This window comes from Rhinopithecus bieti, unplaced genomic scaffold (genome assembly GCF_001698545.2).
Source record: "Rhinopithecus bieti isolate Rb0 unplaced genomic scaffold, ASM169854v2 scaffold_56641, whole genome shotgun sequence".
NCBI classification, from domain to species: Eukaryota; Metazoa; Chordata; class Mammalia; order Primates; family Cercopithecidae; genus Rhinopithecus; species Rhinopithecus bieti.
This window is the reverse complement of record NW_016822034.1, coordinates 490,369-515,778: the sequence shown is the minus strand read 5'-3', so window position 1 is coordinate 515,778 and position 25,410 is coordinate 490,369. Positions and strand designations below refer to the sequence as shown.

The window sequence follows — 25,410 nt, the reverse complement described above, 5'->3', positions numbered from 1 at the left end:
CCGCCCGGGAATGCCATGGAGTGAGGGGCGTGCGCCCGGGGGCGGGCCCGGCCGGAGGGGGCGGCCGCGCTGACTCAGGGCTCAGGAATGCGCGCCGCCCGCCTGCCCGGCCCAAGTCACCTCCTCCCGGAAGGCCGCTGGGCTCCCTTCTCCCCAGAGGCCGCCCGTGGGGACACCTGGGGCTGGGGTCTCCAGCGCCTTGGCCCGACAGAGGGCCTGTTGGGAGCTGATGGCAGCATCAGCGCTGAGCGGCTCCGCCTCTCCCCTGGCTCCAGATTGAGGCCTGACCTGTCGTCCTGCCCTGATTTGTGCTGAGAAGACGGGGAGTGAGGAGGGAGGGCAGGTACAGGGTAGAGGGTGGAGGACGGGTGGGTATCCCTGGCTCCCCTAAACCCGACCTCCTCCAGAGGCCCACACTCACCCAATCCCACTGAGCACTCACATTCCCTCACACACATTCATGTGCACCGATCACTCACAATCATACACACACCTTCCCACATTCTTCCACTTCATGCGTTCATTCGCCTACACATGCACGGCCTCATATGCACCCACCTACTCATGTACATTTTTCTGTGGGTACATACTCATACCACTCACACATGTACACGTGTGCTGTACACACGGATGCACACACGGAGTTCAGGACCACAGTAATTACCCCTCCCCCCGCCCCGTGCCCCCACCCCCAGAAGCCCTGCACCACCAGCAAGCACTCACGCCAGGCTGCACCAGGCCCCACCTGAAGCCACTGAGCAGAGGCAGCACAGTGTCTGGTGTCCACTCTGGGCTCTTGTCACTGTCTCAGAGCTCAGCGGCCACCCCGGGGTGGGCTCATATCCCTGTACAATCTGGGCTGCACTCAAAATGGCCCTCTGCTTTCAGCTGGAGCTGCTGGTGGGAGTTTCCCAGCATTTCTCTCCTGACACTGGGTGGGTTGACCCACCCAGGGCACATCCCAGGGTGGGGGACAGGGGTGCCAACAGCAGAGTACAGGCAGGGTTGTCCAGGAGCTCTGAGTGGTGGGGGCCGAGGCTTCCTCTGGAGAGAGGGTGCAGGATTCCTTCTTCCCATGGGTCCCTAAGGATCCCTCGACAGGGTGCCCCCTCAGGCCTCGGACAAATGTGTCTTCAGGCCCTGTGCTGGTCACAAGGCTGCTGCTGCTTCAGTGCCATCCTCTGGGTCTGGGTGGCACCACTCCTCTCCAAAATGAGCTGTTGCACCCAGTGCCCAATGCAGACAATGGCCTGGTCCTTGGCTACACAGAAAAGAAAGGGGGCAATTTGAACTAAAGGTGCTGGTATACTCATGGGTAGATCCCAGAGCCTGGGCAAGAATCCTCTGCCCATATCCTTGTCCGTGCCACGGAACAGGGTGGTGCCTGCACATAGCGGGTCCTCTCTGAACACAAGCAGTATCAGCACAATTCTCATGGAGAAGGCGATAATGAAAGCTTTGGAGGGGTGGAGGGGAACTCCACCAGGGGGATGACTGCCAGTGCATCAGGGACACCGGGTGAGAGGGAGCCTGCCCCGGTGCCAACACTCAGTGCTCCTGTAGCCTGCATGTGCCACCCCTCCCATGCCAGGCTCACAGCCAGAGACAGGACAGTCTCCGTGCTTAGCAATATTGACCCCTGCCAGGGATAAGCAAGCCCTACCGGGCCTGGATGCCCAGACTAGGCTGGCAGGGCCAGAAGTGGTGTCCTCTCTGGAAAGCTGGGGACTGGGCTTGCCTCCAAAGCATGCCACAGCTGGGCATCTCGTGTCAGCAGGTCTCCTCCTGCAGTGGACGCTGTCAGACCCCACCCAGACACGCTCCAAGTCCCAGACACTCATCGCCAGCTGCCAGGAGCACCAGCCACAGCTGGCTCAGAGCTGAAACACCCCACACCCAGCAGTCACCTTTGGTGGAGAGCATGCCCCAGTCCGCCCCTGCAGACAAATTCCCATCTTAGAGCCTGTGTCCAGGAATCCCCAGGTTCTCAGCCCGCCCTGGCCTCCTGAGTGAGGTCATCAGAAGGATGATCAGAGCGGGGTCAATACATGTGTGCTCAGTGTCAGGCCTCTGGGCCTTCAGATGGCCTGAAGCAAGTGAGGAATCACAGAAGTGAAAATGACCGGTTCTTGCCTTAACTGATGACATTACCTTGTGAAGTTCCTTCTCCTGGCTCAGAAGCTCTCCCACTGAGCACCTTGTGACCCCCACCCCTGCCCACCAGAGAATAACCCCCTTTGACTGTAATTTTCCACTACCTACCCAAATCCTATAAAACGGCCCCACCCCTATCTCCCTTTGCTGACTTTCTTTTCGGACTCAGCCCATCTGCACCCAGGTGAAATAAACAGTCTTGTTGCTCACACAAATCCTGTTTGGTGGTCTCTTCACACAGACGCGCATGAAACTCAGGACTGTACCCAGTCCACATGGACAACTGTGTGCACATATGTGTGCTCTGCCTCATGCCTGCCCTACTACTCCCTGTTCTGGTGGAGGAGCCCCCCTATACGGAAACCCAGCTCCTGGTCCCTCTCCTCCCGTTTCCTGCACCCTGGAGAAATGGAAAACAGCTACAGTTGCCCAGCACTCACAGGGCTGGTGGGCAGGCGTCTGAGAATGGGTGGGTGTCTAGACCAACCCCAGGGTTTGTGGACCTCACACCAGGACACGAGAGAACAGGAGCCCTGACCAGTAAGAGGAGTGTTCCCAACAGCTACCCCAGAATCCTCAGCTACCCCAGAATCCTCAGCTCAGCTTTCAGGCCACAAGTAATCACCCAAGGGGTCAGACCCTGGGCTTTGGAGAGTCCCTGGAATGATCAGAAGAAACTGCCCCTGCCTGGGGAGCTCCAGGGATGGGCCCATGACCAGTTCCTGGCTATTTGGGGAAGAGGCAGAAGTGGGCCAGGCCAGCCAGTGGCCTGAAGTCATAGGCTATTTCTGAGGCAGCTGCCCCCTCCCCATATCCCAGAGTTTGGCAAGGGGTTCCCATAAGCACCTGGGCCCAGGGCCCAGAGCACAGCCCCAGGCAGGGAGGATGTAGCTCACACACACCCCACTTCGGCCTGCCCAGTGGCTGCCTTCTCTGCCCAAGGAAGCTTTGACCCTCCAGGGCTCACCAGACACAGGGCACTGGAGACCAGTCAAGAGGCCAGCAGCCACCCTGCTGGGAAGCTGCCAGCTCAAAGCTGTGTAGAGGAGCCCATGGGCTCTGACTTGACACCCGCTTCAACAGTTGTCAGCACCCCCCTCCATCAGAGAGAAGACAGAGCCAGTGTGCTGGGCACCCTGGGGTCCTGAGGCTGATACTACAACCCTGGCCCCTGTGGCCGATAGAGCCACATCTCTCAAGGACTTGCTTATAAAGGCTCCAGTGACTGATGGCCACGCCTCCTACAGCTAGAGGCAGCTCCAGCCCCTCCACAGCCCATGGCCTGTTGTGGAGGTCGGGGGTCAGGGCTGCTCACCCCAGCACCAATACTAGCCTTCACTCCTTTCAAAGCCTCGAGGGTGTCCTCATCTCCATCTTCCACTGATATCCTTGCCTCCTCCAACAAGCCTGTTCCAGCCCAGTAGTGGGGCAAACTGGGAACAGAAGAGGCCCCAGGCCCCCCTCCTCTCACCTGGCACCACTTTCTCTTGCCCCGGACCAGCCCGCCAGCCCACTCTGCAGGCCACAGTTGGAACTCTCATCCCACCACTTCCAGCCTGTGGTGGCAGCCTCAGACCACAAACCAGGAAGTCGGGGGGTGCGGTTGTGGAGGGGTGGGGGTTGCCCAGAGATTGCACAACCCGCAGCACTCAGGCCAGAACATCTGGAGAAGTTGGTTGCTGGCACCCCAGCGCCAGCCTCTCCACCTCCTGGAGCAGGGGCCAGTCTGCCCTCCAAGTGATTCTCTTGCCTCATAAGAAAGGTGCGGATAAAAACACCCCTCTGGGAGCCTCTGGACTCCCCATGATTTCTGCAAGGACCATGTATCACTTGTAAAACCAGAATAAATATAACTACAAAGTAACACCAACACTCTCCCTGCCCATCAAGAAGACAAAGGCTCAACTGGGGCCTCAGTTTCCCTACTAGACTGAGGCGGAGCACTGGGAGGATGGGGGACTATTCCCACAGGAAAGAGAGACTTATTGTTTGGAAGGCATAGCTGCAGAGGATGAGCAGGGAGGGTGTGGGATCACATCCAGGGCTGCTTTATAAACATGGATTGATGACACATTGTACCCCCACCCCCGGAAGTGGCACACAGTGCTACAAACAGCTGGTGGCTTCCAGCAGGCGGCTCATGGCCCCTCCCTCCCCAGGAAGTCCTGGCTGGGGGCCACGGGAGCGGGACGGCTGGTCAGAGGAGACGACGCAGTTGGAGACCAGGGTCCTGCTCTGTTAGACTTTCTGTGCGTAGGACCACGTGCCACACTCATCTGAAGGCTCCAGACACATGGCCCATGCATCTGTCCTGCCTAGCGTCTCCCAGCTGACACAGCCAGGTACCCAATTGCTCAAGGCCTTTTCAGGTGCCCCTTTCCAGGACTAGGGTCACACAAATCAAAGACACCTGAGGAAAGGCCCCTCGAGGGTTTTTGTATGGTAGAGGTGGATTGTGGGGTGGGATTGTGCCTGCCATAGGGGAGGGGCCCTGCAGACCCAGATAAACCCCCAAGTGGCCAGAAGTGGGGGATGGCTCTGCTGGGTGCTGGGGCTGCCATGAGCCATGGGAGCCAGCAGTGTGCCCAGCTCCCTCGGGGCCCATCCCCTAGGCCCTTCTTTCCACTGGGCCAAGCACCGTCCCTGCCCCTGCCTAAGGGCATGGATCTGACTTGAGAGGTAGTGAGAGGTTACAGGCCGCTGGGCCTTGGGGAGGCCTCAGAAGGCTGCGCACTGACAGGCTGTGTTCAGGTCTGGCCTCAGTCTCTAGAAGGGACTGGCTGCGCTCCAGCAGGCCCAACCCAGAAAGTGAGCGAACTCCCTTCAACATCCTTGGGCGGAAAGAGGGATGGGGACTCTGCGGCAGAGGCAGAATCCGCGCCGCTCCCTCCTTCCTTCCCCCCACCAGGCTGTGACAACCCCGGACCAGGGGCGGGGGCTTCCGCACAGGCCTGGAGCCCACTTCCTGGATAAGGACTCCCTGGCCCACTCCAGACTAGGGCTGGGGCGGTCTTCCAGGCGCGCACTCCGCAGACACCACACCGGAAAACACGTCTGCGGCCTGCCCCCTCCCCCAAAGCACGACCACTCCGCCCCGGCCCCTCGAGGACCCACTCAGGTTCACGATTGGCCCGTCCTCTTGGGTGGTCTGACCACCCGCTGGTGGAGTGGGCTCTGAGGCCGCCAGGCGACCAGGGCGCAGGCGGGGACGGACAGTGGGTCATTGGGAGGGGCGCCGGGGCACAGTGGGGTGCTCGCCCCAACCCCACCTGCCCCTTCCCCGCTGTCGCTCCGCAGGCGCCGAATCAGGCCCGGGCCTGGGTCAAGAACTGGCGGTGGGCGCTGGGAAGAGGATCCACCTCCGTGTGGTCTGCCCCGCCCCGGAGGCGCAGCCCGTTCGCGGCACTCACTGGCCCCCCTTCCCGGCTTCCGTCCCGTTCTGCGCAGGCGCCGCTCCGCCCCGGTCCCAGCGGTGCTTCCGGGGTCAGCGGCGGCTGGGGTCGGCGGCTGCTGGTCTCTGTGCCGGGGTCCGAGCCCCACGAAGCCCCGACCCGAGCTGCCGGATGCCTGCGCGCAGCGGGGCCCAGGTGAGCGCGCGCCTCGGCCGCCCCGCGGAACAGACGCGCCCACCCCAAGGCGCAGCAGCGAGCGCGGCCGCCGGAGCGGGAGTACCGGGGACGGGCGTACCGCCCACCGCCCTGAGGGTTGGGGCAGAGCCAGAGCGTAGGCCAAGGGCCAAGCTCGGGCCGAAGACAGGGGCCGCAGCGCCCGGGGGCAGAGCCCACGGCGCGTTGGCAGCGCGGCCCGAGTGCGGAGACGGTCACGTCAGCGTCCTTTCCAGGCCGACTGGCAGTCTCCGTTCGACATGAACGTCAGCACTCCCGTTAAAAATAATGCATCTCTCCCATGCCAGGAGGACTTAGGTGCTGCTGAAGACCAGCCCTCCGGGTGCTGCCAGGCCGACGCTGACCCGCCCCCTTTATCTTCCCTCCTCCTCTGCCCCAGGACAGCTGAGGATGTGTGGTCAGGTTCTCCCTACACATGAGGAGGCCACAGGTGGGAGGCTGGGGGCCTGCTGGGTCTCAGCAGACCCTCCTAGTCCCTCAGGAGACCTTACCTTTGCCCCACTTGTTCGTTATCCAACCTGGGCCATGAAGCAGAGAACAGTTAGGGACCCTGAGCACATGGGATGGGGCCAGGCCAGTGGTCACCCCGGTACTCACCCGTCCCTGTGTGTCAGGCCTTGGGGGCCATTCCAAGGATTCTGACACACTGGGATCCCTGCTAAGGCCCTGCCAAAGTCCTGGCTGTGTTTTGAATTCCTGGTAAGGGTTGGATGAAAGGGCAGGGTTCCAGAAACCAGCTCAGACGTTTGCTTGGGACCTGCATGATGAGTGGGAATCAGAGGGCACCAGCCCTGCTGTCCCAGGCTCCGGCCACCATTTGCTCTCCAGGTCGTGCAGCCTGAACCCCCATGCTGTGCAGCTCGCACATATGTGGGGCAGAGCAGCCACCCTGCCACCACCAGCAGCAGCCGTCCATCAGATGTAATCATTTTCTGAGGCCTCGAGTGTGTCGAGGTGTTTGTGCCTTATAACTACCCACAGGATGGTCACCCCCGCTTTGCAGATGAAGAAACCGAAGCAGGTGGTCAAATCCAGTCCTTGCACTTCCTGAGCCTGACCTTACCACACAGCTGTCTTCTATTCGGATGCTTATTTATTTATTTTTCCCATTACAGTTTTCCCGAAGGATGGGGCAAAAAAAGCAGCGACTAGCCAAAGCAGAGCAGCCATACAGCCCGTCTGACACAGCCCAGGCACCTTGCCCCAAGGAGCCCTGTTTGGGACCACCCACCACCCTGGGCCCATACCGCAGCATCTATTTCTCAAGCCCAAAGGGCCACCTTACCCGACTGGGGTTGGAGTTTTTCGACCAGCCGGCAGTCCCCCTGGCCCGGGCATTTCTGGGACAGGTAATGTGAACATAGCAACATGGTCTCTCCTAAAATGCCTGTCACTGCAGTTGTCCCTGAAGCCCTGTCCGCTGCCTGCTGGACTTGGCCCTCAGTTAGTCCTCCTTGTCCTCGTGCAATTAGCTGCTTTGCTCACACGGGTCACTGGATAGCTCCTCTCAGTTGCCTGAGATCTGGGAAGAATGTGGAGATTGTCAGTGTTGTTTGCCCAGGGTGCAGCAGGGGTGCCACTGTCTTCCCCCCCGGCTTCGGGCATCTAGGGCAGGAGCACTTGCACTGTTAGCCTTCCTCACCTGGAATCCACCGCAGTTTTTCCACACTTGGGAACTGTGGCTGTAGCCAGTGTTTGGCTGCCCCTTCCCACTGTAGTGGCTCTCAGTGCAGTGCTGGCTTCCCAGGGCCCCTGCAGCTCAGTGTAGGTCCAGGATCTGGGCTCTGCCTATCAGACTTGGAGTAAGCAGGGACTGCCCAGGGCCCATCCTGGTGGGCCTGCGGTGCAGGCTGTCCCCATAAGCAAATGCTCACACCATGGCATCTTGGCTGGATCTGTTGGGAGCACCGTCTGGGTGGTGGTCCTTAATGCCAAAGCCCCAGGCCTGCCTTTCTGGTTCTCCAGAGGCTCCAAGGCCTTCTCTTTGTCCTTTAATGAGCCTACTTTTACGTTATAATCACCAAGAAGAGCCAGAAGAGAAATACCAGTGGCAGGAATTGGGTGCTAAAGGAGCAGACCCTAGAATGTGGGCTTGATCTCGTGGAGAACAAACAACATTCTGTCCCCATGTGGATCCTTCTAAAAGCACCTTAAATGGGCATTTGTGGCCAGGCATGGTGGCTCATGCCGGTAATCCCGGCACTGTGGGAACCCGAGGTGGGGAGATCACGAGGTCAGGAGATCGCGACCATCCTGGCTAACACAGTGAAACCCTGTCTCTACTAAAATACAAAACAATTAGCCAGGCGTGGTGGCAGGTGCCTGTAGTCGCAGCTACTCAGGAGGCTGAAGCAACAGAATGGCGTGAACCTGGGAGGTGGAGCTTGCAGTGAGCCAAGATCGCGCCATTGCGTTCCAGCCTGGGCGACAGAGTGAGACTCTGTCTCAAGAAAAAAAAAAAAATTAGNGCCTTCTCTTTGTCCTTTAATGAGCCTACTTTTACGTTATAATCACCAAGAAGAGCCAGAAGAGAAATACCAGTGGCAGGAATTGGGTGCTAAAGGAGCAGACCCTAGAATGTGGGCTTGATCTCGTGGAGAACAAACAACATTCTGTCCCCATGTGGATCCTTCTAAAAGCACCTTAAATGGGCATTTGTGGCCAGGCATGGTGGCTCATGCCGGTAATCCCGGCACTGTGGGAACCCGAGGTGGGGAGATCACGAGGTCAGGAGATCGCGACCATCCTGGCTAACACAGTGAAACCCTGTCTCTACTAAAAATACAAAAACAATTAGCCAGGCGTGGTGGCAGGTGCCTGTAGTCGCAGCTACTCAGGAGGCTGAAGCAACAGAATGGCGTGAACCTGGGAGGTGGAGCTTGCAGTGAGCCAAGATCGCGCCATTGCGTTCCAGCCTGGGCGACAGAGTGAGACTCTGTCTCAAGAAAAAAAAAAAAATTAGCCCGGTGTGGTGGTGGGTGCCTGTAGTCCCAGCTACTCGGAAGGCTGAGGCAGGAGAATCGCTTGAACCCAGGAGGCAGAGGTTGCAGTGAGCTGAGATCACGCCATTGCACTCCAGCCTGGGTGACAGGGCGAGACTTTGTCTCAAAAATAATAAATATGATGGGCATTTGTGACACAACAAAACGGTACATGTGGCAGGTGCGTCGTAGGAGCAGGGCAAGGGCCCAGCATGGCATCAGGGACCACAATACGTTTGTCTCTATTCAGCATCCTTGGCAGGCCACAGTCATGCCCACCTGAGCCCACTGGTGGACAAGATGATGTCCAGGAGAGAAGAGGGTATTTCACCATGTGTCCCTTGGATTAGGACAGCCCTCTCCATAACCTCCCAGTGGATGCCCTTGCAGACCCCTCAACCAGGCTTGGGTCATGCACTCATCCCTAAAAGGGTCACTACAGTGAGTTGCCATGAAATTCCAGGGCCACTCTCTGGGCTGAGGAGGGTGTGGTGTCCCCCAGGAGGCTCTGCCAGCAAGGAAGAGAGTGTGTGTGTTGGCATTGGGGGTGGGGTGAGAGGCCCCAGTATCTGCCATTGGTGGAAATGGTATCAGAGTGAAATCCAGATCAGAAATTTGGGATGGAAAAGGAAACCGTGAGAAAAGGGCTGTGGGAACCTCCTCTCCAGAATGGTAGTTGGGCTCCCCAGTGTGCCCCATGGAGGCAGAGGAGTGTGCGGCGTGAAGCCCCTGGAGGGGCATTCCCTCTCAGCTCCAGGGAAGATGGAACAGGGCCACCCTTTCTCCCCTGGACGTGGTCTGGCCAAGCCTGGCCTGTTCACTTCTGTCCTCACAGTTCTCGATGCCTAAGGATTTCTGGGCTTCCAGCACAGGCACTGACCCCTTCTTCCCTCCACCCTATCTCCAGGAAGGCCTCCTGAATGCTCCCCCAGCAAGCATCTGAGCTCCAGTGCCCCTCCTCCCCAGCCCATGATACTGACCATGGCCTCTGGCACCACAAGGCTTCCTGGGCTGAGGTGAAGGTGGTCCGGCTCTCCAGCTGACACCTCTGGCCTAAAAACGAGACAGGTGCTGGGGATGTGGCTGGTCCCAAGTGCTCTGCTGTTAACTCGGGCTCCAAGCACTGAGGGCACAACTGTTGGCTGTTACCAAGACCATGGTCCAGGCTGGGGCACCGTGGAGCAGCTGGGCCTACTGCTCAGAAAGGCCTTAGAGCTGGACGGTGGGAGCTTAGTATGAGGGTCCCTTGTGGCCACCTCAGCAGCCCAGGTTTAGGGGACCTCACAGGCTCTGGGATTTCCCAGGGAGCTGGTGTGGGGACATCCTTGGGGTCCTGTGCCTTCCACGATGCCTGGCCTCATGCTGAATGCTGATGGTCTTTGCAAGGGTACTTGGGAAAGGAGGAAGCTGGGGAATGGAGGGCCCTGCTGAGAGGACTTGGAGGTTGACCTGCAAGGTGAATCCACCACTGCTGGTTCCCAGCCCCGCCCTGGCTGTGGCCTGAGGTGTCTTCGGCCTGCGGTCTCCTGGTCTAGGAGGACTGGAGGAGACAAGTGGTGCCCTCAACAGCCATATTCAGACTCAGCAGGAGCAAGAGAAGAGGCAGGATGGAGACGGGGCAAGGTCCCTGGCTAGACCTGGGCAGCTGACACACACTGAGCTGGGGAGATGAGGTCCAGGCTGGGCACTGTTAGGGTGAGTGGACCCCATCCCTTCCTGCCCTGAGCAGAAACTGACTTCGCACAGGTCCTAGTCCGGCGACTTCCTAATGGCACAGAACTCCGAGGCCGCATCGTGGAGACTGAGGCATACCTGGGGCCAGAGGATGAAGCTGCCCACTCAAGGGGTGGCCGGCAGACCCCCCGCAACCGAGGCATGTTCATGAAGCCGGGGACCCTGTACGTGTACATCATTTATGGCATGTACTTCTGCATGAACATCTCCAGCCAGGGTGAGCAGTGCTGGGGCATGGGGGGTTGGCGGTTGAGGGGGCTGGAGGGCTGGCAGAGCCCCGTCAACTACCAGCCAGGGGACCAGCAGGAGGACTGAGGTGGGGCAGATATTTGAGCAAGGAAGTGCCATTTCCAGGGCCAGGTCAGGGTTTCAGGAGCTCTGGCTGCATTGATGGGGCAAGGCTGGTTAGAGGAGTAGAAAAGGTTGGTTGGGGCCAGTCGTGGTGGCTCACACCTGTAATCCCAGCACTTTGGGAGGCTAAGGCAGGCAGATTACCTGAGGTCAGGAGTTCAACACCAGCCCCGCCAACATGGTAAAACTCCGTCTCTACCAAAAATACAAAAATTAGATGGTCATGGTGGTGGGCACCTGAAATCCCAGCTACTAGTGAGGCTGAGGCAGGAGAATCACTTGAACCCGGGAGGTAGAGGTTGTGGTGAGCCGAGATCACGCCACCGCACTTCAGCCTGGGTGACAAGAGCGAAACTCCATCTCAAAATAAAAAGAAAGGGTTGGTTGGAGTGGAGGCAGAAAGGAGGCCGAGGACACAGGTGTCACCTGCCCTTGATGGAGGCAGCACATGAGGATTAGAAGCTAGTTTGAGAAGAGGATGATCGCAGTGCTAAGAGCAGAGTGGTCAGGTTGCCAAGGATGGAGCAGTGGGCACAGCAGCGGGGAGTTAGGGTGGGCATAGAAGTAGGCGAGGACGGAGATTTGGCAAGAAGAGATCAAAGGGGTCGTATTTTTGTCAGGATGTGGGACTTGGATGTGTTGCGTGTGAAGGAGCCAGGGCAGGGGGTGTGGTGATGAGGGCAGCCAGGCTTTGACTCTTTTCCAGGCGGCTCTGGGGGCTCAGTGAGACTGTGAGGGGCATGTGTCTTGCACCCACAGGGATGTAGAGGGTCCCGCTCCTTCCTACTGAGGTGGGTCAGGGTGGGCGGCGGGCGCCCCACCTGGTGAGCTGGAAGCAGCGTGGGAATCACAGAATGGACGGGAACTTAAAGGCTTTGCTTGGCCTTGATTTTAGCTTGAAATACTTTTGACAACTGGCTGGTCAAGGGTATCTGCTCAGAGGAGTGCCGCACTTGCTGGCTTGGCCGGAGGGCATGGCTTTGTCCACTAGTGCTCGCCCCTGGCTGCTGATGCAGAGGCTCACATGGCCACAGCCCAAGAGTGGGGACTGGCTTGGCCACCTCTGGGCTAAGCCTCTGACTCCCAGGTGGCTGGGAGGGCCAGGGGTGCACAGGTGAGTCACAGCAGGTGTCTCCAGGGAGCTGCCTTGCTGGAGGGCTAGGGCTCCTCTGGCCAGGGTCCAGGTCATCATTGTCCCCAGCTGGGAATCCAAGGGACCTTTCCAAACTTGCAGGGCAGAGGAAATTCGGGTATCTGTGCTTGAGTGAGCCCCTGGGCCCAGGAGCCTTTACTTGCTGTCTCTGCTTCTCAAGTGGCCTGGCCTGGTGAGGGAGGGGCTAGGTTGAAGGAAGGATCCCAAGGGAGGTGAGGGGGGCTTCGCCAGCCTTCTCCTGCCCTGCCTGTGCAGGGTGTGGCAGTCAGTCTTTCCACTGAGTCACTGCATGGGCTCTCCCAACATCCGGTGCACACTGGCAGCTGCTCTAAGCCAACCCCTAGCCCCCACCACTTGACCAACACAGATGCTGAGTGGGTGAGGCAGAAGAGGAGCCCTGGGGCCTGGCTAGGCCCAAGGTTTCCTGCTTCCTGACAGAATGATCGCAACCAAGGACTGGCTCTCTGGAGCTTCCTTTGCTGGCCTCATAGCTGCTGCCAATCACAAGACCAGGGGAATCCAAGTAGAAAGGAGCTGATATCCGGCATTCGTCATGTGTTTTTGACAGTCTGGCTTTGTGGGGGCGGCAACAGTGGTGGAGGCGCTGCCTGGTGGTGGCAGCCAGAGGTGCCCACAGGAGGCACACCTCGTGGTGCAGGCATGGAGGATGGCAAGGCAGGCAGAGGGGTCTGGACACAGTGAGGTGCAGCCCCCTCCCACCAGGTCAGACCCAGTAGATGGTGCAGGTGCACAGAGCAGGTCCCTGGCCCAGGCAGGAAGGCAGCTGCACCCTCCCTGCAGCACGGGATGTCTGGATGTGCACTAGGGCAGAGAGGACAGGAGCCTAGGGAGGCTCCACTTCCAGATTGTCCATCTATCCCACAGGCGACGGGGCTTGCGTCTTGCTGCGAGCGCTGGAGCCCCTGGAAGGTCTGGAGACCATGCGTCAGCTTCGCAGCACCCTCCGGAAAGGCACCGCCAGCCGTGTCCTCAAGGACCGTGAGCTCTGCAGTGGCCCCTCCAAGCTGTGCCAGGCCCTGGCCATTAACAAGAGCTTTGACCAGAGGGACCTGGCACAGGATGAAGCTATATGGCTGGAGCGTGGTCCCCTGGAGCCCAGTGAGCCAGCTGTAGTGACAGCAGCCCGGGTGGGCATTGGCTATGCAGGGGAGTGGGCCCGGAAACCCCTCCGCTTCTATATCCAGGGCAGCCCCTGGGTCAGTGTGGTCGACAGAGTGGCTGAGCAGAACACACAGGCCTAAGCAAAGGGCCTGCCCAGACAATATTTTTTAATTGTTTAAAAAACAAATAAATGTTTTATTTCTAGAAAACTGCACTTTAGCCAGAGCTCTTCTAGGTGATCAGCACATGTCTGGAGCCAGCTCTTCCTCCAGGACACGAGGGCTGGGGGCCCTGAGTACATAGCGCCAGACCCAGTGTGGATGCTGGGGAGAATCATCAGTGTGGGAGCAGAGAGCCCCCGAGGGTGGGGTCCTGCACAGTGGGCCATGCCTCCACCAGCAAGATGTGCACAGCCGCCTGTAATCCCAGCACTTTGGGAGGCCGAGATGGGCGGATCACGAGGTCAGGAGATCGAGGCCATCCTGGCTAACATGGTGAAACCCCGTCTCTACTAAAATACAAAAAAAAAAAAAAAAATAGCCGGGCGAGGTGGCGGGCGCCTGTAGTCCCAGCTACTCCGGAGGCTGAGGCAGGAGAATGGCGTAAACCCGGGCGGCGGAACTTGCAGTGAGCTGAGATCCGGCCACTGCACTCCAGCCCAGGCGACAGAGCAAGACTCCGTCTCAAAAAAAAAAAAAAAAAAGATGTGCACAGCCTAGCAGGGGAGCTCAGGCCCTCGCGGCCCATATGGTCAGGACCAGGTCACAGCTTGGCTATGAGCCTGTTTCTGGCTTCCATGGGCTGTGGTGAGGGCTGGGCCAGGAAAGGCTCATGGCAGCCTGGGAGGAAGAAGTGCATGGCAGACAGAGGTGGTGCTCAGGACAGGGCCACAGGGCACTTCACAAATGGAAGGCTGTCAGAGAGACGGGGACAGGCCACACAAGTGTTTCAGCACATTCTTCAGGGTGGCCACAGAGGGGGGTTCCAGGGAGCAGGTGTAGGGACAAAAGGAGGGTCTGAGAAACGCACAGCCCACATATGGGCCTAGAAGGATGCAGCCCTCACCCAGATAGTTCTGGCAGGCCCCCTCCAGTGTGGAGACGCCTACACATGCGGCNTACTAAAAATACAAAAAAAAAAAAAAAAAATAGCCGGGCGAGGTGGCGGGCGCCTGTAGTCCCAGCTACTCCGGAGGCTGAGGCAGGAGAATGGCGTAAACCCGGGCGGCGGAACTTGCAGTGAGCTGAGATCCGGCCACTGCACTCCAGCCCAGGCGACAGAGCAAGACTCCGTCTCAAAAAAAAAAAAAAAAAAAAAGGCCAAGCCTGGCGGGGGGGCTCAGGCCCCCCCGGCCAAATGGGCAGGGCCCAGGCCAAGGCTTGGCTATGAGCCTGTTTCTGGCTTCCATGGGCTGTGGTGAGGGCTGGGCCAGGAAAGGCTCATGGCAGCCTGGGAGGAAGAAGTGCATGGCAGACAGAGGTGGTGCTCAGGACAGGGCCACAGGGCACTTCACAAATGGAAGGCTGTCAGAGAGACGGGGACAGGCCACACAAGTGTTTCAGCACATTCTTCAGGGTGGCCACAGAGGGGGGTTCCAGGGAGCAGGTGTAGGGACAAAAGGAGGGTCTGAGAAACGCACAGCCCACATATGGGCCTAGAAGGATGCAGCCCTCACCCAGATAGTTCTGGCAGGCCCCCTCCAGTGTGGAGACGCCTACACATGCGGCGAGGACTGGAGGGAAGCATAGGAAAGTGGAGGGCAGCGGCCCCACAGCTGAACCACCAGGGGCCAGTACAGCAGGGCTCTGCAGGCTTCACTGGGCCATGGCCGGCTGGCATCCACCCAGTGCCAGGCCTCAGGACTAAGACGGCTCAGCTTCAGCAGGGAAGAAGCCCTGGGTGGGAAGATGTGAGTGCCCACCTGCACACCCCAGCAGCCTTCCGCCCTCCGCCTGGGCTCAGGGAAGCAGAGCCTGGAAGACGGCAATCACGGGGTCCTCGTGGGTGGTCACCACCAGCACGCTGCGGAACTTGTCAAACAGCATGAGCAGCTGGGAGCGCCGAGTGTTCTCGTTGTACATAATCTCCTCTAGGTGGTGGCGGCCTCGGAAGTAGTGAAGGAGCCTGGAAGGGATGAGTGGGCGTGAGCCCAACCTGACGCTAGCCCCCAAAGGCCTCTGCTGAATAGCTACTGGTGGGAATCAACTCTGAGCTGCCCACAGGCCTGAGCAGAGCTGGCAGTGAAGGCCAGGGAGGCAGGCCTCCAGGACCGCATGCCCACCATAGTCCTGCTGACCAGCAGGTGGGCAAAGTGGGTCCAGGAGGAAAGACAGCTGTTCACACCCAGAGCTGCCCCAGCCTCCTGTGTCCTGACGTTGGGATCAGGGGTCTGCTGGTGGCTTCTTTTTCATGCTATGGTGAGTCCCACATAGCTCTGGAGCCAAAAGGTCACTCCTTTTTTTTTTGTTTTGAGAGAGGGAGTCTCACTGTCACCCAGGCTGGAGTGCAGTGGCTCGATCTCGGCTCAGTGCAACCTCCACCTCCCAGATTCAAGCGATTCCCCTGCCTCAGCTTCCCAAGTAAGCTGGGACTACAGGAGTGTGCTACCACACCTGCCTAATTTTTGTATTTTTTAGTAGAGACAGGGTTTCACTATATTTTGGCCAGGCTGGTCTCAAACTCCTGACTTCAGGTGATTCACCCACCTTGGCCTCCCAAAGTGCTGGGATTACAAGTGTGAGCCACTGTGCCTGGCCTGCCTTTTTTTTTTTTTTTTTTTTTTTTTATGTCACCATCATTTGGAAAATCACTGCTTTAGGGTGGTTTCTGCAACTGAGGCTGGCACAGAGGATGCTAGGATGCAGGTGAGACCTGGACCAGCTGCTCAGAAGCATTGCAAGTGGTTCTCTCAAGGGCCTGGAGTGTGGTTCTTAACAGGGAACTCAGTCCCTGACAACCTGACCACTCCCGGAAAAGTGTGTCACTACACTATCCCCCACATCAGGGTGGGGCTGACAGAGACCACTGAGCCACGTCACCTATAACGTAGGGGATACTGGGTGCCCCCAGGGCTTAGAGTCCTGGGAAACACCTGCCAAGTCTCATGAGGGTGAGAACTTGGTACTGCCTCTCAAGGGACAAGAAATATCTAAGAAGTAGTGGAGAGCAAAGAGGCCCAAAAACAGGCACGCCAGGCCCACAGCCCGGGGTCTTGGTGACAAGCTGCATCCCCATGCCTGGGCAGTGGCACCTGCCCCTACACACCTGAATGCAGAGACTCCATCTCGAACAGGGCCCCATTTGTTCTCAGTGGATTTGGTCCTGTTGCGTACGTCCCTATCCACTTTCTGCCCTGACCCTGCAACTGGCCCCAGTCCCAACGGGTCAACCTGCACCCACCTGGCAAACATGCGGAGGTCCTCAGGGTTCTGGGCTGCGGGTACACTGAGGATGGCTGCGCGTTCATTCTCTGACAGGCTGGCCAGCAGGTTTTCTGTCATCCTCTGGTTCAGTGGTGAGTCCCCGCTGGGAAGCAGCTCTGCGCTGGAGTTGTCCATACTGGGGCTGGTGAGGGTCATGTCATCGCTGCTGGCTGTGGGGGCCATGGGTCAGGGTGACCAAGTGAAATTCCAAGACACCCAGGGGAACAGCGAGGGCAGAGCCAGCAGTCAGCCTCCAATGACACCCCTAATTCCCACAAGGGCCCTATCTGGTGCCCCAGCTGCAACATCTGCCTGCAAGCATCCGCGGCTGCCCCGCCTCCTGGGTGTGACACACGCCCCTCCTAGGGCTGACTTGGGAAATGGGTAGCCTCCCCTCTGGGAGCACCCTCAAGGGACCTGAACAGAGGTGCAATGTGTGCCCCACAAACACCCCATGGTGGGCCTGGGCATCTTGCCCCTCACCCAGGATGGAGGACAAAGCACCCCGGACAAAGCACCCCAGGCAGGCGGGGTCCTCACATGAAGCATGAAGCCTACAGCCAGACCTCAGCCAGGGGAGGACTTCCAAAGTCTTCCACCCCCTTCCTTCCCCAAGCCTGGGGACCTGGGACCTGGCAAAAGGCTGCTGCCCTCGAGCCACACTGGCCATGACAGCTCTTCTGGGGCACAGAGGTGTCAGCTGTCCTGGTAGTGGTGTGAGATCCTGCTCTGATCCCAGGCTGGGGCAGAGATTCCAGCACTGATGTGGTGGGCTGGGAGCTGCTCCTGACTCTAGCAAGCCTGCTGAAGAGCCTGGAGGCAGAGCTGCCACCTCAGAGTCATGGTGGCGCTAGGAGACAGCAGAGGTGTCTCCACGGGGGATACGAGGCGCGTGCCTGTGCATGTATGTGTGCAGCCATGTGGAGGCCCCTCAACACTCACAGCAGGGCCCATGTTGAGCCTCCTGGGCACCACCCCCAAGCATCTCCCCTGACTATCACAGCAATGCCCTGGGGGCCCTACTTGGGGAGCCAAAGCTGAGGGCGTTGGGCGTGCTGAGGCTGCGACCGCCGACCCGGGCAGTGAAGGGGACGTCATCCTCTCGCGGGCGGGGCTCGTCCTCGCTGGGTGAGGCCATCAGGCAGACATAGGTGTGCAGCTGGATGAGAAGCCGGCGCTGCAGCATCCACACCACCATCTGGATAAGCTGGGTCTGCGGGTGGCAGCAGGTGAGGCTGGTCCCCCTTCCCACTCCAACTTCTTCCTGGGGGATCAGGGAGCCATGGCCCTAGACATGGCCACAGCACACTCCCTGTGCTGACTCACAGCAGAAAGACCCTCTTCTCAGAAAGGGAGCCCCCAGCTGCCAGCCAGCTCTGCAAGGCCGGCTCACACTCCTGGGAAGGGAGAGGGGCCAGGGGACATCTGGATCACACTTGCATGGGCTCCCACCACACACCTGGGCCGCCCGGCATCTGGCTGAGGAGCAGGACCTGAGATGTGGAGGCCCCCTGTGACCGCTGCTCTGAGCAAATCCCCCACACTGTGCTGCTGCAGCTGCCCCTGTGCCTCCTCTCTCCTTCGGCCCACTGGCCCTGTAGTTGGTCCCAGCCAGCCAGTCCACCTCCAGACAAGCCCAGACATTGTTTAGAAAGAGGCTGTGGGCAGGCACCCTGAGAGCAGAAAGTCCTGTCCTTGGATCTACCTGAAAGTCCACCCTGAGCACAAGGGTGGATCCACAAGAAAGCTGAAGCCAGTGACCCTGGGCTTGGGGGTGAAGCACCCCCCCCATCCCCACCGTGAGAAGGTACGTCCTGGCCAGGCCGTCCAGTGTCTCTGGGTTAGCAGGTGGGGCTGGCAGTGAGGAGCAGTGAGGAGCCTTGTGCCAGGTCGAGTTCAGTCCCCGTGAGAAAGCACTGCCCAGACACAGGCGTTGAGGAGTGAGGAGTGTGACACAGCATCAGTGTCCTCAGATACACATCTGTCTCCTCATCTCTGGGAGGGCTGACAAGGAGCTGCTGGCCAGTGTTACCTCCTGGGAGGGGCTGGGGAACTGGGGATGGGAATGGGGGATATACTCCAGGTAAGTAAGAAGAAGACCTGGTCAAAAGGACTGCAAAATATCCAGACTTAACGCGAAATTAAGAAATAAAACAGATGGGGCTGGGCGTGGTGGCTCACGCTTGTAATCCCAGCACTTTGGGAGGCCGAGGCGGGTGGATCACTTGAGCTCAGGGGTTCAAGACCAGCCTTGCCAACATGGTGAAACCCCATCTCTACTAAAAATATAAAAATTAGCTGGGCATGGTGGTGCATGCTTGTAATCCCAGCTACTTGGGAGGCTGAGGAAGGAGAATCACTTGAACCCGGTAGGCGGAGGTTGCAATGAGCCAAGATCATGCCACTGCACTTCAGCCTGGACAACAGAGCAAGTTTGTTTCTTTTTCTTTGTTTTTTTAATACTTTACTTACTTATTTATTTATTTATATTTTTTGAGATGGAGTTTTGCTCTTTTTCTCGCGCACCCGCCGGCGAGTCGCGATGGTGGCCCGCTCTCACCCGCAACCTCCGCCTCCCGGGTTCAAGCAATTCTCCTGCCTCAGCCTCTCGAGTAGCTAGGATTATAGGCATGCGCCACCATGCCTAGTTAATTTTTGTATTTTTAGTAGACACAGGGGTTCTTTTTTTTTTTTTTTTTTTTTAGACAGAGTCTCGCTGTGTCGCCCAGGCTGGAGTGCAGTGGCCGGATCTCAGCTCACTGCAAGCTCTGCCTCCCGGGTTTATGCCATTCTCCTGCCTCAGCCTCCCGAGTAGCTGGGACTACAGGCGCCCGCCACCTCGCCTGGTTAGTTTTTTGTATTTTTTAGTAGAGATGGGGTTTCACCGTGTTAGCCAGGATGGTCTCGATCTCCTGACCTCGTGATCCGCCCGTCTCGGCCTCCCAAAGTGCTGGGATTACAGGCATGAGCCACCGCGCCCGGCCAACAGAGCAAGTTTCTATATCAAAACAATAAAAAAAGCTGGGCATGGTGGCTCACACCTATAATCCCAGCACTTTGAGAGGATGAGGTGGGTGGATCACCTGAGGTCAGGAGTTCGAGACCACCCTGGTCAACATGGTGAAACCCCGTCTCTACTAAAAATACAAAAAAATTAGCCAGGCATGGTGGCAGGCATCTGTAATCCCGGCTACTTGGGAGGCTGGCAGGAGACTGCTTGAACCCGGGAGACAATGGTTGCAGTGAGCCGAGATCATGCCATTGCACTCCAGCCTGGAGTGCAATCAAAAATAAATAAAATCAATGAACAAAAAATAAAACCGAGGGGCTTCCCAGCACTGGAGCCCAGGCAGAACCTGGCTCCATCTAGGCCCTTGACAAGGCCTGGAGCAACCACTCAGTCATGGCCTGGAAAAGCCACCCCGTCATCTAGACCACAGGAGGCCTCTGGGATGGAAGCACCAGCAGCTCCTTCCTAAGCACTGGCCCAAGAGAAGGGGTGCAGAGAGTGCCTCTTATTCAGCTAATACAACCTGGCTCAGCTCCCAGAAACCAAGGGCTCAATGAAAGACCACACTAAGAACTCTGTCAGGTTTGGCGTCCAAAGGAGCTGAAAAACCAGAATCTTATTCTCATTCACAATTTGAGAACGGAAAGGGTTTGACTTTAAGGACTGGTTTTGCCTAATAGATCTGGCACTTACTCAAATACTTTTGGAGACAAAGACGTGAGAACACCCAGTTCGTCTGTCTCCAACACTCTGTCCTATCTGGCCCTGCTCTGAGTCTCTGCCCAGAACTCAGTGGAGGGGAGGATGGCAAAGCCACCTCAGCACGAGGCTGTGACACCTGCAGCCCACAGGGGAAGCCACTGGCCCTGCTACAGATACCGGTGCACCAGTCCATCCCACAGATCTGCAGGAGGCCTCCTATCCCCCAGCCACTCCTAGCTCCCAACCTGCCTGCCCGCTGCCCTGACCCAGGCCCACTAGGGTCCTCTCTAGGCTCTCTTGGATGAGGAGATTCTGGGGACCAGTGACCCCAGAACTCATACCCACAGACCCTGTGGCCACCTGAACCATGGCAGGGAGTGAAGGCAGAAGCAAAACTGTCAGAGGTCAGGCCCTGGCCCAGTGAGAACAAAGCTGCCTTTGCACCCTCATCTGTAGGCAGTCCCCAGTCCCAAAGGGGTACATGGCAGGTCTGTAGGGCCAGAAAAGGTAAGCGCTCTCCTGCCAAGCTTAACTCAGTTCTAACCCTAAAAACTGCCTGCCACAGCCAGGGTGGGCTCTATGGGGAGGTGACAACTGCCCAAGTGTTGGGTCACTGGCCAAGCATCTGCAGGTGGCCTGGCAGCTGACTTTTGGGCCCTGCTGAGCACATAGCACTTGCATGGCAAGCCCCCAAAACCAAGGAGAAGCAGGTGGCAGTGGTGAGGGCTCAGATCAGAACCAAGAGCCAGGCAGGTAGTGCCTATCCACTACGCACCTGCCACTCCAGGCTCCTTGAGCTTCTGTGACTCACCTCCTGCACAGCGGGGGCCAGGGGATTCCTAAATTCTGATAAGGAGACCGGCAAGGAGAACTTGGCAAGGACGGATGGCAGGTCATGAGATGGGAACTGATGGGAGAACTGCTCGGCCAGCGGGGAGTACCTGGAGGCAGACAAGCATGCCAGTGAGTGCAGCAGAACCCCCAACGTGTTCTCAGACCCCCCCCCCACTGTGTTCTCAACACTGGCCTCAGTGGGCAGCAGAGAAGCAAAGTGTGGCAGGTGGGCCAGGATGGTGCAATGAGGGCAGAATGGTATGACGCCAGGCAGGCCTCCAGGTGCACAGAGCCTGGGCACTTCCCCTTGAGCAGCAGCAGGAACCATGGGCACAGTTCACCCTGCATCTCACCTCTGATCCCTCAAGGTGGATTAGGAGAGCCAGCCTGGAGGAGGGGGCCCGGCATAAGGGGGATACAGGAGAGTCACACAGCACAGAGCCAGACCAGAATGGGGACCTGGGCACACTGGTGGCCAGGAGTTAGGCTGAAGTGAGAGCCTCGCCTTGGGGCTTCCACAGCCTTTGGTGCCTGGCCAACACAGAGAACAGCATCTGGAGGGCCCTGCCGGCCTCACCCCTTCCCACTCAGGGCTCCAGGCTCTGGCAGCCAGCAGCACTCACAGACATACGCTGGCATTGGGAGACAGCATGTAGACGTTGTTCTCACACAGCGGGTAGATGATGATGGCCTTGCCCCAGTACACCAGATGAGCTGCAAGCTGGAAAACCTGCAGGAAGAGGGGAAGCTGCAAGGGCCATGCCTGAGGCTGGCCCACTGGAAGCTGTCAGAAGCTCCCAGCATGGGTGGCCATGGCCTACCAGCCCGGAGAAGCTGGTCCCAGGCTCGTGCAGAACACACCTGGCAGCTATGGCCCAAGACTTCCTCCCTAATGTGGAACAGCACCTTCCCAACCTCTCACTAGGATGTGCGGCACAGCCAGCACACAGCACACAGTACTTTCTGTGAGCAATGGCTTTTTTTTTTTTTTTTTGAGACAGTCTTGCTCTGTCATCCAGGCTGGAGTGCAGTGGTGCAATCTCAGCTCACTGCAACCTCTGCCTCCCAGGTTCAAGCGATTCTCCTGCCTCAGCCTCCCGAGTAGCTGGGATTACAGGCACCTGCCACCATGCCCGGCTAATTTTTGTATTTTTAGTAAAGACAGGGTTTCACCATGTTGGCCAGGTTGGTCTCGATTTCCTGACCTCGTGATCCACCCGCCTCAGCCTCCCAAAGTGTTGGATTACAGGCATGAGCCACTGTACCTGGCCACAATGGCCTTTTTATCTCTGCTCCCTGTGCTGTTTGGTGCCACTGTTTTCCCATCCTGTACTGTCTTGACTCCCACTGAAGAATGGTGGTCTCAGGCCAGAAGCATGGGAATGTCTGGGGTGATGGGAACACAGGGTTGGCCCAGCTGGGCAGGGGTCTTAGCTGGATGTACTGGCAGGGCACAGCCCTCTCGTACCCCGTAAAACTCCAGCACAGCCTTGCCCCAATGATGGGTGTGGAGTCACTCAGCGTGCCACCCCTACATACCCAAAGGCCCCAGGTCTGCCCCATGTGCCTTGTCTTCCACAGAGACCCCCTCCCAGCTTTGCTCTTGTGGACCCTTGAACAGCAGGAAAACACAAACACACCCAAAACCCCTTCCAAAGGAAAGTTCAGGCCTGAGGTCTGAGCACAGCTCCACAGCACTTCATGAAAAGGTGTGTGCAATCCTAAGCACTTGCACTTCTGCCTCTGCATCACCTCAAGACACCACTCCATCCTCTTGGCCAGTAGGCCTCTGCGGGGGTGAGTCACCCCTGCCTGGACACAGCGCTGCCTGCTGCTAAGGACGCTTACACCTCAGCTCAGAAAACAGGGCCTCCAGACTGAGTACAGTGGCTCATGCCTGTAGTCCTAGCATTTTGGGAGGGCAAGGCAGGAGGATCACCTGAACCTCAGAGTTCAAGACCAGCCTGGGCGATATAGTGAGACCCTCATCTCTACCAAAAATTTTTATTTAATTAGCCGTGCACTGCGGCACATGCCTGTAGTCCCAGCTACTCGGAGGCTGAGACAGGAGGACTGCTTGAACCTGGAAGGTGGGGGTTGCTGTGAGCCGAGATTGTGCGAGTGGTGCCTCCAATGGCACTGCCAACCCCAGCATGGCAGGTTTCAGTTCCATCAACAGCATGCCCTGTTCCCTCACCCCACATGCCACTGGCATGTGCTCTCTCAAAAAGACACACCCACTTTCCCCCAGCTCTGCTCAGCATAGTGGTCTCCACCTCCTGCCTCTCCCTGCAGCAGCCTCTCCAAGATGCTGTCCATTCTGGAAATCAAAAGTCCAAAATCAGTACTTCAGGGCCAGCATAAGGTGCCAGCAGGACCAGGCTCCCTCTGGAAGCTCCAGAGAGAATTCGTCCTGCCTCTTCAACTGCCAGTGTCTCTTGGCTTGCGGCCACATCACTCCACTCTGCCTCTGTGGTCATGTCGCTGCCTCTTTTTAGTCAGAGCTTCCTCTGCCTCCCTCTGATGAGGGCCTTGGTGACTACATTTAGGGCTTAACAGGATGATCTTCTCATCTCAAGATCTTTAACTTAGTAACATCTCCAAAGTGCCACATGAGTTCACATTCATAGATTTTGGGGATTAGGATATGTATGTCTGTGGGGGCTGTTATTCAGCCAATCACAATGAATGTACAGCACGATCCTAATTTTCATAATACAAAATAAAATGTTTGTATACACACACACACAGACACACACAGACATAAAAAACCTGGAGGGATCTAGGTTACCTGTGGGATATGGGACTGTGGGAACTTTTGTGTCTATAATTTGTGTAGTGTTTGAAGTCTTATAACATTAATTTTATCATGACAAACCCAAAATTTACTTGTAGCTTCTCTCTGGATTGATGTAAACATGAATTTTATTTTATTTATTTTATTTTTTTATTTTTTTATTGTATTTTATTTTATATATTTTTTGTCTTGTCTTGTCCTGTCCTGTCCTGTCCTGTCTTGTATTTTTTGGGACTGGGTCTTGCTCTTTTGCCCAGACTGGAGTGTGTGCAATCACAACTCACTGCAGCCTCGAACGCCAGGGCTCAAGTGATCCTCCCACCTCAGCCTCCTGAGTAGCTGGGACCACAGGCACACACCACCATGCCCAGCTAATTATTTAATTTTCTATTTTATTTTATATATTTTTTGTCTTGTCTTGTCCTGTCCTGTCCTGTCCTGTCTTGTATTTTTTGGGACTGGGTCTTGCTCTTTTGCCCAGACTGGAGTGTGTGCAATCACAACTCACTGCAGCCTCGAACGCCAGGGCTCAAGTGATCCTCCCACCTCAGCCTCCTGAGTAGCTGGGACCACAGGCACACACCACCATGCCCAGCTAATTATTTAATTTTCTGTAAAGACAGGGTCTTCCTATGTTGTCCAGGCTGGTCGTGACCTCCTGGGTTTAGGCAGTCCTCCTGCCTCATCCTCCCAAAGTGCTGGGATTATATGCATGAGCCACTGCACCCAGCCACATAAGGGACTTTAAACTACCTGGTGACATTCACACCTAAGGCAGATGCTCCCCAGGGGACTATCTCCAGGAAACAGAGTGACCCATCAGGGATGGGCCCCAGGGGCTTCTGCACTGCCACACCAGCAGCAAAACTCTGCTGACCTGCAGCAGAGAGAGCAGGGAAGGGTTACAGACAGAGGAAAACAATGACAGCCTTCCCTCTCCCCAGTCAAGGCCATGGCAGGGAAGTGAAGGGGACATCAAAGGGAGACCAAAGCTTTGTCCAAGGAGACTGACAGCAAGGGTGAGAGGCACAGTGTCCACACAAACTCCTGCCAGACAACCTCAGAAGAAGACATCAAAGCTTTGTCCAAGGAGACTCTGACAGCAAGGATGAGAGGCACAGTGTCCAGCACAAACTCCTGCCAGACAGCCTCAGGGAAGCCAGGCCCAGCTTCTTTCAAAAGCTCAACACAGGCCCTGTGAACAGCCACACGCATTTACCACGTGGCCGGTGCTCATCAGGACATGGGGGGTCACTGACTCCCTCACTCTGCAGGGTTGTATGGAGCAATGAGTTCTTTTAAAATTCTGTGTCTCCTGGATGCTATGAAGGTGGGCAGCACATGGTCTTTACTGGGTCCTGTCCAGCCCACGAAGTCCAAAGGCACAGCTGGGCATGGTGCCTCATGCCTATTAATCCCAGCACTTTAGAAGGCCAAGGTGTTATGATCACTTGAGCCCAGGAGTTTGATGCCAGCCAGGGCAACCTAGGGAGACCCCATCTCTACCAAAAAAAAAAAAAAAAA

At 57.4% G+C, this 25,410-nt stretch overlaps 2 protein-coding genes across 5 annotated transcripts in view; one reads left to right on the top strand and one right to left on the bottom strand.

Annotated features, from left to right (window-relative positions):
• Positions 1 to 4,321: 4,321 nt before the first annotated feature.
• MPG (N-methylpurine DNA glycosylase) lies at positions 4,322 to 13,333 on the top strand. 4 transcript variants are annotated; one of them, XM_017860732.1, is made up of 6 exons: positions 5,589 to 5,741; positions 6,068 to 6,210; positions 6,609 to 6,801; positions 6,896 to 7,129; positions 10,508 to 10,712; positions 12,885 to 13,333. In XM_017860732.1, exons 3-6 carry the CDS (start codon positions 6,763 to 6,765, stop codon positions 13,259 to 13,261), a joined length of 855 nt encoding a protein of 284 aa, XP_017716221.1. In that variant the 5' UTR covers positions 5,589 to 5,741; positions 6,068 to 6,210; positions 6,609 to 6,762; the 3' UTR covers positions 13,262 to 13,333. The 4 variants fall into 4 exon arrangements, with proteins under 4 accessions (XP_017716224.1, XP_017716222.1, XP_017716221.1 ...); XM_017860734.1 differs by lacking the exon at positions 6,609 to 6,801; XM_017860735.1 differs by lacking the exons at positions 5,589 to 5,741; positions 6,068 to 6,210; positions 6,609 to 6,801 and adding an exon at positions 4,322 to 4,496.
• Positions 13,334 to 14,675: 1,342 nt separating this feature from the next.
• NPRL3 (NPR3 like, GATOR1 complex subunit) overlaps positions 14,676 to 25,410 on the bottom strand; it is a 57,477-nt gene continuing 46,742 nt past the window's right edge. Inside the window, 5 exon segments of the mRNA XM_017860738.1 lie at positions 14,676 to 15,245; positions 16,521 to 16,713; positions 17,567 to 17,756; positions 21,067 to 21,196; positions 21,713 to 21,819. Coding sequence (XP_017716227.1) covers positions 15,080 to 15,245; positions 16,521 to 16,713; positions 17,567 to 17,756; positions 21,067 to 21,196; positions 21,713 to 21,819 — 786 coding nt within the window. The 3' untranslated portion in view covers positions 14,676 to 15,079.